At 41.4% G+C, this 19331-nt stretch overlaps 1 protein-coding gene across 1 annotated transcript; it reads left to right on the top strand.

Moving 5' to 3' along the window:
- The first annotated feature begins 16283 nt into the window (after positions 1 to 16283).
- LOC120431172 (uncharacterized) lies at positions 16284 to 16838 on the top strand. The gene has a single exon (XM_039596307.2). It carries the CDS (start codon positions 16284 to 16286, stop codon positions 16836 to 16838), a length of 555 nt encoding a protein of 184 aa, XP_039452241.1.
- Positions 16839 to 19331: the final 2493 nt, after the last annotated feature.

Genomic DNA, 19331 nt, shown 5'->3' with positions numbered 1-19331 from the left:
CACAAAGTGCCCTGAAAGTCATGGAAAAAATATTCGCTTGAATTAAATGTTTTATTTACGTTCTCTGAAATGGATGACAGTTCAATACCTATCCTTCCACTTTCTCAGCCACAAATTACACATTTTTTAATGCAATAATACACATTCTTTCGTAAAATTCAACATTTTTGCGGTAAATTTCATCATTTTTTTAGGTAAATTTCATCATTATTTGAGGTAAATTTCATCATTTTCTGATGAAAATTCATCATTTTTTAAGGTAAAATTTATCATTTTTTTTGCCACAGTATCTGTCACCATTTCCTGATGAATATTACCATCATTTTTTTTTCTGTGCAGAAGAAGTCATCATCAATTACAGCCGAAGACTACCTAAAACAAATGTTCGCCCGACAAGTGATTCCGTCTGATCTTCCTAACTTTAACGGACGACCAGAAGATTGGCCAGTATTCTACAGCAGCTACAACAATTCAACTAGAGCCTGCAAGTTTAGCAACGTCGAAAACCTGATAAGGCTACAACGTTGTCTCCAAGGTCCAGCTACACAAAAAAAAGTTGAATTTTGGAATGTTGAAAATTTGGAAGGTTGAATATTACCTCTTTTTTTGAGTAATATTACATAAAAAATGTGTAAAGATGTGAACCTGATGAATATTCATCAAAAACTGATGAAAATTCATCATTTTCTGGGTAAAATTCATCATTTTTTTTAGCCACAAAATCTGTCACCATTTCCTGATGAATATTACCATCATTTTTTTTTCTGTGTAGAGATGCAGTCAGCAGCAAGCTTCTTCTCCCAGAGTGTGTCCCACAAATAATCTCCACCTTGAAGTTGCTCTTTGGACGGCCTGAGTTGCTGATATCATCACTACTGTCCAAAATTCGAGCTACGAAACCCCCGAACAGTGAAGATATCAACGCACTTATACACTTTGGACTTGCGGTGCAGAACTTTTCGGATCACATCGCAGCAACTGGATTAACAGCCCACCTCAACAACCCGTGCCTGCTACAAGAAATGGTCCAGAAACTACCAGCACAGCTGAAGCTTAGATGGGCCTTTCACAAGATGCAGCTCCGCGAGGTAAATATTGCTACCTTTAGTGAGTTCATGTTCGAACTTGTCACGGCGGCTAGTCAAGTGACCTCACTGGTCACGAGTGAGCAATTCGGGAATCGTGAAGTGGACATCTGCAGTGAGATAACGGGCGAAGATGAGCGTGAGGGAGTGAGCAGTAGACCCAGCCGTCGTGAGCGAAATAACAAATGTCTCATCTGTGGTGAACTTGGACATCGTTCTCAAGCTTGTGCATTATTCCAAACAATGACTGTTGAGAGCCGTTGGGAGCATGTAAACAACTCTCGACTTTGTCCAAGTTGTTTGAATCGTCACCTTCCTTGGCCGTGCAGTGTGGAATCAATGGATGCTGTCTTAAGCATCATAAACTGCTCCTGTGGCCGAATGGTTACGGGTTTCACCTCATAAGCGGAAAGTCATGGGTTCTTCTCAGGGTGGCAGCCTTAGGTTTAAGTTCAGAGGTAGCAGCAACCGTATGAGTATAAAACGGTTGCTTCACGTGCTCTTCTAGCATGTGATCGATCTTGGGATATTCCTTTGCGCCTCTTCCCAAAATACTTTCCTCGTGTCTTCGCATGTAAATAATGCCCAGCCGATCGGTATTGCACTGCAGTCCAGTCGTATTGTCCAGATCAAAGCAAAGGGAACACCGCAAGAGTAGCACCGCAAAAAGACAATTGTCTTTACAAGACCCCGCGTGGCAAAATAATAGCTGCTGGGAAGAGCTTGAAAAATGACACGAAAAAATTGTCACCGCGGTTCTAGCGATACATAGCGCACAAGGCACAAGGAATGGAGTTTACAGCATCTGGATGAAACAGCACTTTTCCTCTCAATAGGAACTGTGTTATAGATCTGGAAATGCTTAACAACAGTAAAAATGGGTAACACGATACAATAGTCCTTGTAATCAGGATTCCGTGTCTTAATACTCAAACAGAAAAAAAAATCATAAACTGCTGCATACCGTCTTGGATAGCCCGGCAGCAACATCGGGAGCGTGTTTATTTGCTACAGGAGCAGACGTACATCTCGGACATACTGCACGGGAAGTCCAAAACGGTGGAAACATTTGCATTTGTCGACGAAGGTTCAAGCTGCACAATGATAGAGGACATCAGTGTCTTGCGAACCTTCGTGGTGAACGGACACTAGAGCTGCGGTATTTTTTTACTACCCAAGCTCAGAGTTATTTCAAACAAAATTCACAGTCTTTTTCAAGACTACCTGAGTTATTTTCCAAAATTCTAAACAGTCTTTTCAAGACTAACCCTACCTGAAATTTTGTTAAATTTTACAAACGAAGCCATCTTTTTAAGAGAACTTTGCTTGCAAAATGCGTCAAAACAAAGGTAAACGCAAATCTTCTGAAGATTTGGTCGTTACGTCGGTGAAGCGTTTGAACGCTAAACCGGCTAACGGAAACAGAAAAAGAAAACAGCCTCATCAGAGGTCTGATTCTTGTTCTGAAAGTGAGGTCAATCCTCCAATTCCATTGGCAAACAGTTTCGGTGTTTTATCCGAAACTGTTGACAAGGATCCTTCTCCTCGTACTGAGCCTTCTGCCGTCGAGAAACGAGTAAAGGCTCCGCCAATTGTAGTGACTTCCGTCTCCGATTTGGCCAGCTTTCGAACGCAACTGAAGAATTGTAAGGAAACTTACTTGGTCGAAGAGGAGAATGTCGCTTGTTGACGAAATCTTTACAAGATCACCAAACTTTTGTTGGTTATTTGGAAAACCACAAACACAATTTCTACACGTATGAGACCAAGAATGTTCGTCCATTCAAGGCGGTCCTGAAAGGTTTCTCCAACGACTTGTCGGTGGATGAGATCAAAAACGAACTTAAGGTGTTGCTTGGCTTTGCCCCATCCCAAGTAATACCAATGAAGAAAAAATCAAACGGGAATATTTCTCGCTTTGGTTTGACTTCACAATTTTATCTGATTCATTTCAACAGAAATTAAATCAACAATATGAAACTTTTGGACAAAGTTCAGTTTTTGTTCCATGTACGGGTAAAGTGGGAGCATTTTAAGAAACATGGCGGTAATGGCCAGAATCTGACCCAGTGCCGGCGTTGCCAGGCATTCGGTCACGGTACTGATCATTGCGCCATGGTTCCAAAATGCATGGTTTGCGGGGATTCTTCTCACGACAAGGACAATTGTCCCGTGAAAGAAGTCACCCAATTTAAATGTGCAAATTGTGGTGGAAATCACAAATAAAATTTCTGGGATTGCCCCATCAGAAAAAAGGTTTTGGATTCTCGTGCTAAGCATCAGCCGAAATCCAAACCGAAATTTTCTCAAAGTCAGGTTGTACCTGCATCTTTAAATCAAACGTTCGTGCTGTCTCACTCGAACAATGCTAGAAATACCCCTACCGTGGAAAAGTTAGGTAATAACAATGGTATTTCTTATGCCAACGTCGTTTCGGGTTCATCCACGAATTTTAAATCCTCTACCAATCTTCAAATTGGGCAGGTACCTCAAATTTCATTTGAAAATGTTTCTGCTGGCAACGCTTTGGGATCTTCTGATCTCGGCGATGTTACGTTTGAAAAAATGACTTTTTTTGCAAAACTCACTGTTTGGTTTGATTCAAACAATGAGTAATGCTACATCCATGATGGAAGCAATCCAGATTGGATTAAAATTTGCGAATGATGTTGTTCTTACCCTGAAGTTTAATCATGGATCTAAGTAATTCCATCAATATTATGAATTTTAATGCTCGCTCTTTAAAAGCGAAAGAAAATGAATTTTTCAACTTTTTACGAGTTCATAACGTGCATGTTGCTGTTATAACCGAAACATTTTTAAAAACTGGCACTTATTTGAAAAGTGATCCAGATTATAAAGTTATAACCAATAACAGAATGAATCGAAATGGCGTAGTATGACTTATAGCACGTTACGTGACTTTAAGTTAAAAGTTATTGAAAGTTTGGGCATTGAACTTGAAACTTCATTTGGGAAAATTATGATTGCAGCTGCATATTTGCCTTTCCAATGCACTGGGGAAAATAAAAATTATTTCAAAGGGGATTTGAATAAACTTACTCGGCATAGATCTCGATTTTTGATCATCGGTGATTTCAATGCCAAACACCAATCTTGGAATAATTCAAAAGTAAATTCCAATGGTAAAATTCTATTCAGGGATTGCACTTCTGGTCTTTATTCGGTTTTATACCCGAATGGGCCAACTTGCTTTTCTTCTGTTAGAAATCCATCAACAATTGATTTGGTTTTGACAAATCAAAGTCAGTATTGTGGTTCTTTAGTGACTCATGCTGATTTTGATTCTGATCACCTTCCAGTAACTTTTTCACTTTCTCATGAAGCAGTTACCAGACCCAATAGTTCTGTGTTTAATTACCACAAAGCTAATTGGGACAGGTATCAGCAAGCTTCCCATGCGCCAGTGCCAACGCACACCGCGGGTTTGGTTTTCTAGCTTCGGTACGTGCCTGAACCCATTTATGTATTGGTATCTTGGTACATCGTACCAGCGCACCACGACACTCTCGGCTCGCCCCATCGGTTTTGTGTCTGGCACTCACCCATGGCATGAACGCAGCGTGCCGTGGTACGTGTCGTGGTATTGAAACCGTTTTGTACCGCCAGCGCGTACCACGACACGTACCTCGGCTCGTAACGAGTGAAGCACCTTGGCTCATATACCGGGTTCATGCCATGGGTGAGTGCCAGACACAAAACCGACGCGGCGAACTGAGAGTGTCGTGGTGCGCTGGTACGATGAACCAAAATACCCTCGGTTCGTGTGAGTCGGGTACGGGTGCAAACCGAACAAAGCAGGCGCAAAGCAAACCCGAGGTACAAGCGAACCGCGTGTACCGCACGGTGCAGGGAAGCTTGGGTACCAGCATCATATTGAGAATAATTTAAATCATGATTTTGTTTTAGAAACCAAAGCTGATATTGATTCAGCCTTGGAATCTTTAACTAATGCAATTTTGGATGCTAGGAATATTGCTATTCCTAAAGTTCAAGTCAAATTTGATTCTTCCATTATTGATGACGATCTTCAGCTTCTGATTCGTCTGAAAAATGTTCGCCGAAGACAGTATCAACGTTCTCGTGATCCTGCACTGAAGCGAATTCAAAAAGATTTGCAAAAGGTTATTGACCACAGATTCACTCTCCTGCGAAATGAAAAGTTCGCAAGAGATGTCGAACAAATTAAACCTTATTCCAAACCTTTTTGGAAACTTTCAAAGGTTCTTAAGAAACCTCAAAAACCAATCCCTTCTTTAAAAGATGGTGATAATATTCTATTAACTAATGGGGAGAATGAAAAAAAATTAAAAATATGAAAGCTCCTGGTGAGGATGGCATTTTTTACATTCTAATTAAAAAATTACCTGAAGCAACTTTAAGTAGCTTGGTCAAAATTTGCAACAAATGTTTTGATTTGGCATACTTTCCCAGTAGTTGAAAAATGCCAAAGTAGTTCCGATTTTGAAACCGGATAAAAATCCTGCTGATGCCTCAAGCTATCGGTCCATTAGTTTGCTTTCATCTATTAGTAAATTATTCGAAAGAATAATTCTTAATAGAATGATGACGCACATTAATGAAAATTCAATTTTCGCTGATGAGCAGTTTGGATTTCGCCTTGGGCATTCAACTACTCATCAGTTGTTGAGAGTTTCAAATTTGATTCGAAGCAACAAATCTGAGGGCTATTCTACTGGCGCTGCTCTTCTAGACATAGAAAAAGCATTTGACAGTGTTTGGCATAAAGGTTTGATTGCGAAATTGAAAAGGTTTAATTTTCCGATTTATATCGTGAAAATTATTCAAAATTATTTGACGGATCGTACTCTACAGGTTTGTTATCAGAACAGCAAATCTGATCAACTACCTGTACGTGCTGGCGTCCCTCAAGGAAGCATTTTGGGTCCAATTTTATACAATATTTTTACTTCTGACTTGCCTGATTTGCCCCCAGGATGTCAGAAATCACTTTTTGCTGATGATACAAGTATCTCCGCCAAAGGTAGAAGCCTTCGTGTCATCATAAGAAGATTACAAAAAAGCTTGGATATTTTCAATTCTTATTTGAAAGAATGTAAAATCACTCCAAATGCTGCAAAAACTCAACTTATTATTTTTCCTCACAAACCAAGGGCTGATTTTCTTAAACTAAAAAGTCATCACGCAGAAAAATCTGATTGTGAACTTGGCAAAATGTTGGGTACAGCTGCTAAACACGATTGTCGTCTCAAAGCCGGCAAACATGTTTGCCAAATTCAACCTAACATGTTTGTGGTTTCAACAAACATGTTTGTCATTGCCACGGCCTGACATGTTTGTAAATACAATAAACATTTGGGATGATTTAACAAACGTGATTATTGATTCAAGGATCATTTTTGTGAAAATAAAAAACCGGGGTAGGCTTTTCTTCTTTTTCTTTGTTTTCTTTATATAAACAATAGCTTCTTTTGATTACATTTATTTCCACATTTTCAACTCATATAAATGCATCACAGGGAGTTCCGGCCACACTTATTTGACAGGCTTTTTCGCTGGACACCAGATAGAAACATCAGCTGCTGGAGACATGGAGAAAGTTATCTGAAACTGAAACTTCTGAAAAATCAAACTCCTCAACAAGCTTCCCATGCGCCAGTGCCAACGCACACCGCGGGTTTGGTTTTCTAGCTTCGGTACGTGCCTGAACCCATTTGTGTATTGGTATCTTGGTACATCGTACCAGCGCACCACGACACTCTCGGCTCGCCCCATCGGTTTTGTGTCTGGCACTCACCCATGGCATGAACCCAGCGTGCCGTGGTACGTGTCGTGGTATTGAACCCGTTTTGTACCGCCAGCGCGTACCACGGCACGTACCTCGGCTCGTAACGAGTGAAGCACCTTGGCTCATATACCGGGTTCATGCCATGGGTGAGTGCCAGACACAAAACCGACGCGGCGAACCGAGAGTGTCGTGGTGCGCTGGTACGATGAACCAAAATACCCTCGGTTCGTGTGAGTCGGGTACGGGTGTAAACCGAACAAAGCAGGCGCAAAGCAAACCCGAGGTACAAGCGAACCGCGTGTACCGCACGGTGCAGGGAAGCTTGCTCCTCAAGAAAATAAAACGACTTAGCTTTTACCTGAATATACCTGGAAAAAAATCCACCAGCCTATTTATATGGAACGAACAATTACTGGAAAAGGAAAATATTAGGTTTGATTCTAAATCGAATAACTAATTAACTAGATACTTACCTATTCTGTAAAAATCCTTAGAATTCCACCTTTTTCACTTCGGCCATCTTGATGTTGAGGTTGGAGTAAAAACATACACTGTTAATTTTCCTTACACGTTTAAACAAATTTAGTTTCAAACAACAAACTTGTTTGTCAAGCCCGTGGGAGTCGCTCAACCTGCATTCCTGTCACAATTGAGGTCTGCACAGCTGATTCCACGTAGATTTTTCCCGCCAGTAATGACAGGAAACGCTGACAAACGGAATATGTGCCAAAATCATAAGTGGTTTTTAACATATGAATGGAAATCATCGTGAACTGGAACTGCCGGTCATTAGCCCGGGTAAAGTGGAAACGTTGAGATGATTGTTGTCCTCTGCTCTCATCTCGCAAAAAGCCATACAGAGAACCACGTCCCATTCAACCGGCTCCGTGGCTCAATGGTTACGGCTTCTGTCTCCCAAGCAGAAGGTTCAGGGATCAAATCCCGGTCGGTACCTTTGAAATTTGGAATCAGGAATTTGAATATGAATAAAAACTAAAATGAATCAGGTGGGATTCGAACTCACACCTTTGGATTGGTGGTGATCTGGGACGCTAAGCAGTCACCATCAGAAGGTTTACACTCTAGCAGTGAATTGATCCGTAGTGTTGAAACATGTTATATCTTCTTCTCATATTATTAAATACGCGCTGATCCCTAATTTGCCTGAGGAGATTGGAAGTCTAAATATAGATCGAGTTTCCTTCAGATGCTTGCTTCTATGTTTAGGCGGGGCCGAACAAAGCCCAGCGACCTCGGAATTGGACCGCAAGGAGCTCTGTCATTCTGAAATGGGTCGTTGGAAGCAGCGCGAGGGCTATCACCATAATACCCGGGACTGAGATAAGCTGTATCAGCATTCGGCATGTACACAGTCTGATACAAATTATACTTTCCCATAATTTCGCTACCGGTTAGCGGGTATTGGATTGGACCACACACACACACACACACACAAACAACAAACTTGTTTGTCAAACCGACAAAATGTTAGTAGAACCGAGAAACGGTGATTATTAAAATATTAAAATGTGTTTGTGGTGCTTATAAACCGTGATAGTTGTTTGTAATAAACTGTTTTGTTAATTCAAACTGACACAATTTTTGTGCGTGATCACATTATAAAGATGAATGAGGTAAATTTAAAGTGGGAGGATCAAGTGAAATATCTTGGACTTGCTTTTGACAAAAACCTTACTTACAAGGATCACATTGAAAGTATCCAGGTTAAATGTAACAATTATATTAAATGTTTGTATCCACTTATAAACAGGAATTCTCGACTTTGTCTCAAGAATAAACTGTTAATTTATAAACAAATTTTCAGACCTGCCATGCTTTATGCTGTGCCGATCTGGACAAGCTGTTGCTTAACCAGGAAGAAAAAACTTCAGAGGATTCAGAACAAAATTCTGAAAATGATTCTGAAACTTCCTCCATGGTTCAGCACCAGTGAACTTCATCAATTAGCCGAAGTTGACACTTTGGATGTTATGTCCAATAAGATAATTGATGCATTTCGACAAAAGTCATTGCAGTCTTCAGCTGCATTGATCCGCTCTTTATATAGTGTATAAGTTAGTTTTAAGGTATCCCTTTTCCCTTTTGTACATGTAGGACCTCCTACATTTGAAATCACTGAATAGCGAAAGCTACAATATTTCATGAATAAATGAAAGTTGCTAGTATTTAAAATTGAGGTAAAAAGTCATCGATTGTGATTGGACACTCAATAATATTTTAACTGAATGAATGTACATGGAAGAGAAAATCTGAATAAACATAAATTTAAAAAAAAAATGATAGAGGACAGCCTGGTAGACGAACTACAGTTTGTCTAGGAAACAGTTTGGTCTCACACACTTATCGCAAACAGATCTTGTCACTTTGATTACACATTTACGAAAATTACTTTTAGTTGGGCGCCATTTATTACAAGCTGGGACATCGTACCCTTTTGGACCTGAGGGGCTCTGACAACGCCCCTGCCGGTTGGTCTTGGAGCCACGGCCGACAGGGGTGGGCACAGGGCTAGGTCAGCAAACAAGAGCTCGTAGTTCAAGGTCGGCTCGATTTCTAATTAATCAAAATAACAAGACACTAGATCACTCTTTAAACTATTTTTTTATTCACTTACTGTGTGGATGTGTGTGTGTGTGTGTGTGTGTGTGTGTGTGTGTGGGGGGATCTTACTGGGCTGGCGTTAACTGCTGCTGCTCGTCAGCGTCTCCACCACGTGGACGACGCTAAGACTCGTCCTCCAGATTCAGCGTACTTCCGGGCCTCACGGTCGTCGTTGGCCTTCGCGGAAGGGACGCTCGTTGCTCGCGCTGGAAACCTCGGCGATGCGCTCGTGCTCTGGGCCAAGCGTGGCCCCAGGTTCTCGTGCAGCAAATCTCGGTCTTCAAACTTGAATCGTATAGATGGTAGGGGGGGGGGGGGGGGTCATCGACGCTCCCGCGGACCACGTGGTACAAATAACCTTCAGGTGCTGGCGTACAGGTCACAGGGGTGGACCGTACAGGTGATTTGGTGAGTCGGTGGGCTCCGGGGTCACTGAAGCGGCCACTAGACCACAGGATAACCTTTGATGGTGTGGTCTGGTTCTGCGAGACAGAACCACAAACCGCGTAACTTTTAGTTCACAATTACGGGTCCTGTTGGGATTGCACGTGGAGAGCGGAGGATTAGATATAATTAGCCGTATTCTACCGATTCCACCATCCCGTAAACGTCCCAAAAGGCTCACTCTCATACCTGATTTGTTGTCGTATCTCAAAAGTGAGATCTCTTTTCAACCAAACTCTTAACGGGCACAATAGTGCAATATGCACACTTTACAAAAAACGCTTGTTGGTCGACTTTTTGACCTTGTCGATCGCTGGTTGAAGTGGAAGAGAACGCTCAAGATCAAGGGCATCAGAGAAGACCCCTCAGTCTCTCCCAGTTCTTTGTATATTCCCTTTCCCCTCTTGACCAGTGTCCACTCTCTTCCTTCCGGCTAACCCTTTTTCCCATGCAGCATTTGAGACTTGAGTGTGTTAACAAACGGTTGGCTACGGTTTGCAGATACAGTTCGTGCTTGATTTTACTCCCTGACCTTGCTCTGATTTTAATCTCTTTGTGTTGTTTTATTTATTATTGTAATATTCACAATTAACATTAAGAAAAACATGCAAAACACAAACATCCCTACACGACAATTTCCCTACTATTCAAATACATTTCCCTACTCCTACCGGTTCTTAAGCGAACAGGGAAGATGATCCGCAACGGTAACAATGGACAACCCCCAAAGACTCAATCAAAGTAACCTATACATGAAAACCGATTTGTGTGATAATACTGCACTGTAAATGTACTGAATGTCTCCTTTTTCACATTGAAATCTGAAAAAAATCTTAAAATGGACGGCATTTAAAAATCCCTGCATAGAATATTTTGGGAGTTAGAAATCTTGAAAAGGGACCCCGAGCAGATGGAAATAACGTGGGAATAACATTTTTTGATATTGGAAAATACTAGGCCAATAACATTTTATGTTATTTATAAACAGATTTGTTATTCACCGTTATGATTTTTTTGTTATTGAATTGCAATTCCAGCTCAAGTCAGGTATTTTTCAGGTACTTTTGTACCCGACCCTCTCCGATTTCAATGAAACTTTGTAGACATGTTATCCTAGGCCTATTTAAGCCATTTTTGTGTATATGGAGCCAATAGTACTCGAAAATAACATTTGAGATGGGCGTAAGGTATTTAAATATTTTTGTATTTTGTAATTTCGGAAGATACAGCGGTTTAAAAAATAAAAATGTTAAAAAACGTTTTTTTTGTGGTTTTTGGCAATTTCTATATAACAGACTTGATTTTTCAGTCTCGTAAATATTTTTACCGGAAAGCTCGTCCAATGTCCCATAAGTTTGCCTTAAACAGCATTTTAATTGGATGTAAGGGCTTACAGATATAAGCTTAATTACATTTCTAATAACTGAAAATAGAATATTTTTTTCAGTGTGGCCCGAGCAGGGGTAAATAACACGGGAATACCAAATTTTGGTATTACTTGGGCAAATACACGCAAAAAAAAGCGTTCCCGTAGCCATGAACAAAAAATCACGAATTCAGAAAACAAACGTGTTCATGGAAACGTGAACAAATTCATGAAATCATGGTACAAAAATCATGAAATCATGATATGTACTTCATGAAGTTATGAACTAGTTCACGAAGTTGTGATCCGTGTTCGAGGCAGAAAAGATGTGTTACTTTTTATAAGTCGACCAGTAACGCTTGGAAAAAAACTATCATGTTTTGACGTGCTGGTCAGCTGGTTGGGAATCGAAGTTCTCGTTTCAAATAAATGTTTTTGTTTGTTTTAAAAGGTTTTGTGAGTGAGAGTGGTTTTTCGACGGAGTTGATTTTCAACGGTTTGGCTTCTGGAGGCAGATGGTTTAGGTAAGTTGTGTTAGGGGCCATATTACAAGTATTTCAAGTGTTTCGAGTATTTCAAGTGTTTCAATATTTCGAGTATATCAAATATTTCGTGTATTTCAATTTCTTCAAATATTTTACGTATTTCAAGTGTTGCGAGCATTTCGAATATTTCGAGTTTTTCAAGTATTTCAAGTATATTAAGTATTTTAAGTGTTGCGAGTATTTCGAGTAATTCGAATATTTCGAGTACCTATTTCGAGATTTTCAAGTATTTTAGGTTTTTCAAATATATCAAGTGTATCAAATATTTCAAAAAATTCAAGTATTTCAAAAATTTCAAAAATTTCAAGATTTTTAAGATTTTCTAGAATTTCAAGAATTTCAAGAACTTCAAGAATTTCAAGAATTTCAAGAATTTCAAGAAATTCAAGAATTTCAAGAATTTCAAGAATTTCAAGAATTTCAAGAATTTCAAGAATTTCAAGAATTTCAAGAATTTCAAGAATTTTAAGAATTTCAAGAATTTCAAGAATTTCAAGAATTTCAAGAATTTCAAGAATTTCAAGAATTTCAAGAATTTCAAGAATTTCAAGAATTTCAAGAATTTCAAGAATTTCAAGAATTTCAAGAATTTCAAGAATTTCAAGAATTTCAAGAATTTCAAGAATTTCAAGAATTTCAAGAATTTCAAGAATTTCAAGAATTTCAAGAATTTCAAGAATTTCAAGAATTTCAAGAATTTCAAGAATTTCAAGAATTTCAAGAATTTCAAGAATTTCAAGAATTTCAAGAATTTCAAGAATTTCAAGAATTTCAAGAATTTCAAGAATTTCAAGAATTTCAAGAATTTCAAGAATTTCAAGAATTTCAAGATTTCAAGAATTTCAAGAATTTCAAGAATTTCAAGAATTTCAAGAATTTCAAGAATTTCAAGAATTTCAAGAATTTCAAGAATTTCAAGAATTTCAAGAATTTCAAGAATTTCAAGAATTTCAAAAATTTCAAGAATTTCAAGAATTTCAAGAATTTCAAGAATTTCAAGAATTTCAAGAATTTCAAGAATTTCAAGAATTTCAAGAATTTCAAGAATTTACCGGTGACTCGTTCCGGATTGGCCAGGTTGGGCCAAAGGAAGTTGGCATCACTTGAAATGGTCATAGTTTTTAATTTATGAATTTTGATATGTCACATGACATGGTTCCTTCCAAATTTCGAAGTGTCCCCAAAAGGCCACCGGTTACCGGTGACCCGTTCCGAAGTGGCCAGCATGGACCAGAGGATGTTGGCATCACTTGTAATGGTCATAGTTTCTAATTTGATGAATTTTGATATGTCACATGACATGGTTCCTTCCAAATTTCGAAGTGTCCCCAAAAGGCCACCGGTTACCGGTGACCCGTTCCGAAGTGGCCAGCATGGACCAGAGGATGTTGGCATCACTTGTAATGGTCATAGTTTCTAATTTGATGAATTTTGATATGTCACATGACATGGTTCCTTCCAAATTCCGAAGTGTCCCCAAGTGGCCACCGGTTACCGGTGTCCCGTTCCGAAGTGGCCAGGTTGGGCCAGAGGACGTTGGCATCACTTGAAATGGTCATAGTTTTTAATTTGATGAATTTTGATATGTCACATGACATGGTTCCTTCCAAATTCCGAAGTGTTCTCAAGTGGCCACCGGTTACCGGTGATCCGTTCCGGAGTGGCCAGGTTGGGCCAGAGGACGTTGACATCACTTAAAATGGTCATAGTTTTTAATTTGATGAATTTTGATATGTCACATGACATGGTTCCTTGCAAATTCCGAAGTGTCCCCAAGTGGCCACCGGTTACCGGTGACCCGTTCCGAAGTGGCCAGGTTGGACCAGAGGACGATGGCATAACTTGTAATGGTCATAGTTTTTAATTTAATGAATTTTGATATGTCACATGACATGGTTCCTTCCAAATTCCGAAGTGTCCCCAAGTGGCCACCGGTTACCAGTGACCCGTTCCGGAGTGGCCAGTTCGGGCTAGAGGACGTTGGCATCACTTAAAATGGTCATAGTTTTTTATTTGACCCGTTCCGAAGTGGCCAGGTTGGACCAGAGGACGTTGGCATCACTTGTAATGGTCATAGTTTTTAATTTAATGAATTTTGATATGTCACATGACATAATTCCTTCCAAATTCCGAAGTGTCCCCAAGTGGCCACCGGTTACCAGTGACCCGTTCCGGAGTGGCCAATTCGGGCTAGAGGACGTTGGCATCACTTGAAATGGTCATAGTTTTTAATTTGATGAATTTTGATATGTCACATGACACGGTTCTTTTCAAGTTCCGAAGTGGCCAGGTTGGACCAGAGGACCTTGGCATCACTTGTAATGGTCATAGTTTTTAATTTAATGAATTTTGATATGTCACATGACATGGTTCCTTGCAAATGCCGAAGTGTCCCCAAGTGGCCAGGTTGGACCAGGTTCCGTCGGCATTGCTCCAATAAAGCAGGTTCTTAGTATCTTTCATCTGCGGGCAAAAAATCCAAAATCGGTTAAATTATCTAATTTTGGTATGCAAATAACTGATTGCAAATAAATATATCCGTACCCGGGCCAAAATTAAATAGTTCATCACGTAATAATTGAATGATACCCTGCAACTGTCACTTTTCCGTATAAGGATTTCTGAACGTTCTTCGCCTCTGTTTCAAAGCTGTGGCAACGCCCACAAAATTCCCCCCAAGGAAAATTTCATGCTTTTTGTTCGCATGATATTCGCATAGTGCACTTCATCGGTCTGCCGGCCCTACGGAAACTTCAGCAGCTTCTATATCCGAAGACGCACAAGGACGTGACGTACGTAATCGTTACGGATAAACTGAAGGCCTACTTCTGCCCTAAAAGGAACCGCATCGCGCAATCGGTAGAATTTTTCAAGAGGAACCAGCAGCACGGAAAGGGGATCCATCGCCAAATCGCGATAAAGTTCGCTAAAACTAGCGAAAAATGTCGCTAATTTCTCAGCCTGCACAAAAATTACCTAGAATCGCTAATTTTTTCGCTGGTTTGAAAACCGATGAAATTCTACCAAACCAGTGAAAAAAAACTCTGGTTTGGTGAAAAATGTCGCTGTTTGGGGGATCAGAAAATTTTCTCGCTGGTTTGGAAAAAGCGGCAGGGCACCAAAATCAACCAGGAGATTATTGTACTAATTTTGGGAAACAATTCGCTGGTCTAGCGGATTTCTTCACTAGACCAGTGTTCTTTTACGCTGGATCAGCGTTTTCTATCGCTGACGTCCGGGTTTTTTTTTTCCGGCGGCAGCAGCTCGTACCAAAATTAACCAGTAGATTATTGTGCTGGTTTTGGGAAACAATTCGCTGGTCCAGCGGATTTTTTCACTGAACTGGTGTTCTTTTACGCTGGATCAGCGTTTTCTATCGCTGACGTCCGGGTTTTTTTCCGGCGGCAGCAGCTCGTACCAAAATCAACCAGGAGATTATTCTACTGGTTTCGGCGAAAAATCCGCTGGTTCAGCGAGTGTTTCCACTGGACCAGTGTTTTTTTGCACTGGATCAGCGTTTTTTATCACCGACGTTTGTTTTTTTTGTTTTGGCGGCAGAAGCCTATGCCAAAATAAACCAGAGGATTTGAGAACCAGAGATTAATTGGGAATCGTGTAAAGATTTCGCAGTAACGGAAGCAGAATTTAAAAAAAGTCCAGCCAGGTTGTACTTACTTGCCACAGCACAAACTGTTCCGCGGCCATGGTCAAGTTCCTCGTTGTACTTACTTGCCACAGCACAAACTGTTCCGCGGCCATGGTCAAGTTCCTCGCCTACGATTCTTGCTGCCACCTGCGACAATTTGTGCACTCATCTATGCAGCAGTACAAATACATCTCCAGCTTCACTGCACCGTATTTTTCTGCTGCGAGAACTTTATGGAAACGTGCTTCTTTTCATTGAAAAGAACCATCACCTGTTGAGTATGTATTTTAATGCTGAACACTAGATGCAGAACTTTTTCATGCTTTTTTGTTTTGAAAAAACCCCTAAAGCAATTCGATTGCCACAAATCGCTTCCAAACGTGAACAATAACAAACATTTATGACGGCTGTCGGAAGGATGTGTATCAACCCAGCGAAAACTTTCGCTGGAAAAGAAACCGTTTCGGAAATAACAAACCAGCGAAACCAAGTTGCTGGATTTGATTTCGCGCAGCCACCTTTTTCAGCGAAAAATTTCGCTGGTTTAGAGAAAAATTTCGCTGATATCAGCAAAACCAACCCAGCAAAATTCGGTCGCTGGTTTGGCGATCGATCCCCTTTCCGTGAGGAGTTTGAAAAAGTGGCTGACTTCGCTGTTGAGCTGCAGGCGCTCTCAAAAAATTGCGTATTCGGAAACTACCTGGACAAGGCCCTAAGGGACAAGTTTGTGGCGGGAATTGTAAGCCCCAAGATCCAGGGGGAGCTAATGAACAGTACGGACGACATGACGTTCGAGCAAGCGGTGGACAAGGCTAAAGTTCTTGAGCAGATAGAGCTTGACGTAATGACTATGAAAAATAAGAACGGAAACCTAAATCGGGTGAACGCAGGCAGATGGTCGAGGAAGGACGGGAACCGATCAGCGAGCCGTGGAGGACACCGAAGCAACTCTGGAGGCCGGGGCACGTGGAAGCAAAAGAAAAATGGCTGGCAACGAGATGGTGGCAATGTAATGAGCAATGGCGGCCGTAGAAATGGCTGGCAACGTGCCGGCGGAAGTGTAATGGGCAATGGCGGTCGCAGTAATGGCTGGCAACGTGCTGGAGGCAGCGTGATGGGCAATGGCGGCCAATCGTGGAAGAAAGGCCCTCGTTGCTTCAATTGTTCGGAGTTTGGGCACATAGCGAGGTACTGTCGGTACCCAAAGGGAGAAGCTGAATGCCATGGCAAGTGGCATGGAGGACGAAGAATCGGGCAGCAGTTCGGACGAAAGCCGGGCGCATGGCGTCAACCACGTGGCGTCACCGGCGTTGTATCAGCAGCTATGACTAGACGGTAAGCGAATACATTTTGAGGTTGATTCTGGGGCTACATACACGATGTGTGTGTGTGTGGTCCAATCCAATACCCGCTGGCCGGCAGCGAAATTATGGGAAAGCATAGTTTGTATCAGACTTGGTTATGCTGATACAGCTTATCTCAGTCCCGGGTATTAGGTGGTGTCAGCCCTCGCGCTGCTTCCAGTGACCCATTTCAGAATGACAGAGCTCCTTGCGGTCCAATTCCGAGGTCACTGGGCATTGTCTGGCCCCGCCTAAAGATAGAGCAAGAACCAGACGGGTTCTCGACCCATCTTTAAACTTCCGATCCCGTCAGGCAAAACTGGGACCAGCGTGTATTTAGTAAGTAGCAAGCAAGAATATATCAGTTATCAAAAAGTCCGATATGGACTGATCTCACCAAATTTTCGAAGCAGCTGCTGTCTTCCTTATATGGTGATGATGTCCACCAGGTCCAGTTAAACAATCCTCGCTCAGATGTAATGCCCGATAGCGAAAGTTTCCGTACGAGACGCAAGTTCACAATATGCCATCATACAACGAAACAGCTTAAACGAAGGCGAATTCACGCGAAACGACCGAAACATGTTCACTGTTGCTAAGAAGCGCAGTCCTAAACTTCCCGAAAACTCCCGAACACAACGCGGATGATAATCCAAATCTTGTCAAAACAAGGAAAAACATAATCTCGATTCTGGGGCTACATACACGATCATGTCAAAAGAAGACTACAAAGAACATTTGGCTCATTTAAAAGTGGAAAAATCGGAAGTGCAGTTAATAGTTATGACAGGAGATAGTTTGAGTCTAAAAGGGGGTAGTTAATGTGATGGTTCAAAAACTGGACGATAAGAGACTTTTTCCGTTGAAATTAGTGATTGTGAGATCGAAACGAGAGTTCACGCCATTACTGGGTCGTGATTGGATGGATGTATTATATCCAAAATGGAGGACTAAGCTAGTGAACGTAATTTCCGACCCAACAGAGCACGAATTGCAGAAAGAGAGAAACGTGCTGATGGGGAAGTTAAAAAATCGGTATGGAGAAATTTTGACTAAGAGTCTAGAAGAGCCGATCGAAGAGTTTGAGGCGGAAATTCACCTCCAAGAGGGGGCAAGACCAATTTTTTGCAGGACTAACGAAGTTCCCTACGCCCTGAGCATGAGCATGAGCATGAGCATGAGAGACCATCCATGGTTGTCCTTCTCCGTTGCTGAACAGGACCGTAATATCCCATCAGCACAACCGGTCACACGCTTCAACGATCAAATGATGTTTCCCTTATCAACAGCATGCATGAATGCGCTGAAAAGATAAAACATCACGATCATCAAAACTAGAGTCGGTGCGAACAGGAAACAGTCGTTGGCCACCAACGGCGCCCGCCATGTCAGTTTGTAGATCTCGAGGGGATGGGACGGGAATGTTAGTTTGCACAGGCTGCTACCAAGGGTGGGTTCTATACGATATCCACACCCCCGCGTGTGCCGGAAAACTACTTCTACTTGGGATTTTGTTAGTGAGGAAGGGTAATGACCAGGATTCAACATAGAGGATGATGATGTGGCCCAATAATCAATGAATTTCGTTAAATAAGGTGATGTATTATGTATTCTCAAGGCAAACAATGCGGATGAGACCATTCCCGGTTATTTGGTGTTGAGTTTAGCATAAATGATTCAATCTTAGACAGCCGACTGTGGAAAGATATAATCAAAATTATGTGTGTTTAAAAGGTGAAATATTAAACTCAGCGTTACATATTTACGTAGAGTTGACCTGAGACTATTTATACTTTTAAATTATTATAATATGAGCGACCAATAAATGACTGATGTGTTATGATGTTATCTGAAGGACTTGAACAATCGCGTTGAAACATTATTTGTCGCCGCGATTCGCGGGAAACGAATAGTCGAATTGAATGATAATTTATATTTGGCTAACGCAATTTAAAACGAATCTTCCCGTGAAACAATTACAAATCATAGAACAAAGAAACCTGGCTGTGATGTGTATCAAATACATGACTAACGAGAAAAACACACTGACGACGATCGACGAAAACGGAACACGAAAAAAAAAATGCGTCCCGACGGACAGGCACCGCGAAACGGACTGGCTCAGCTTTGCTGTCATCGTGACAACCAGAGCTAGCCGCACACACACTCACGCACTCACCCGAAATACACACCGACGACGATCGACGAAAACGGAACGCGAAAAAAAAATGCGTCCCGACGGACAGGCACCGCGAAACGGACTGGCTCAGCTCTGCTGTCATCGTGACAACCAGAGCTAGCCGCACACACACTCACGCACTCACCCGAAATACACACCGACGACGATCGACGAAAACGGAACGCGAAAAAAAAAACGCGTCCCGACGGACAGGCACCGCGAAACGGACTGGCTCAGCTCTGCTGTCATCGTGACAACCAGAGCTAGCCGCACACACACTCACGCACTCACCCGAAATACACACCAACGA

This window comes from Culex pipiens, chromosome 1 (assembly GCF_016801865.2).
Source record: "Culex pipiens pallens isolate TS chromosome 1, TS_CPP_V2, whole genome shotgun sequence".
Lineage (NCBI taxonomy): Eukaryota > Metazoa > Arthropoda > Insecta > Diptera > Culicidae > Culex > Culex pipiens.
Note: the sequence above shows the minus strand (reverse complement) of the source record. Positions and strands in the feature narration are given on the sequence as shown.

Bases quoted from the DNA above. Each gene is read 5' to 3' on its own strand.
- LOC120431172 (XM_039596307.2), top strand. From the start codon at position 16,284: ATGACGTTCGAGCAAGCGGTGGACAAGGCTAAAGTTCTTGAGCAGATA.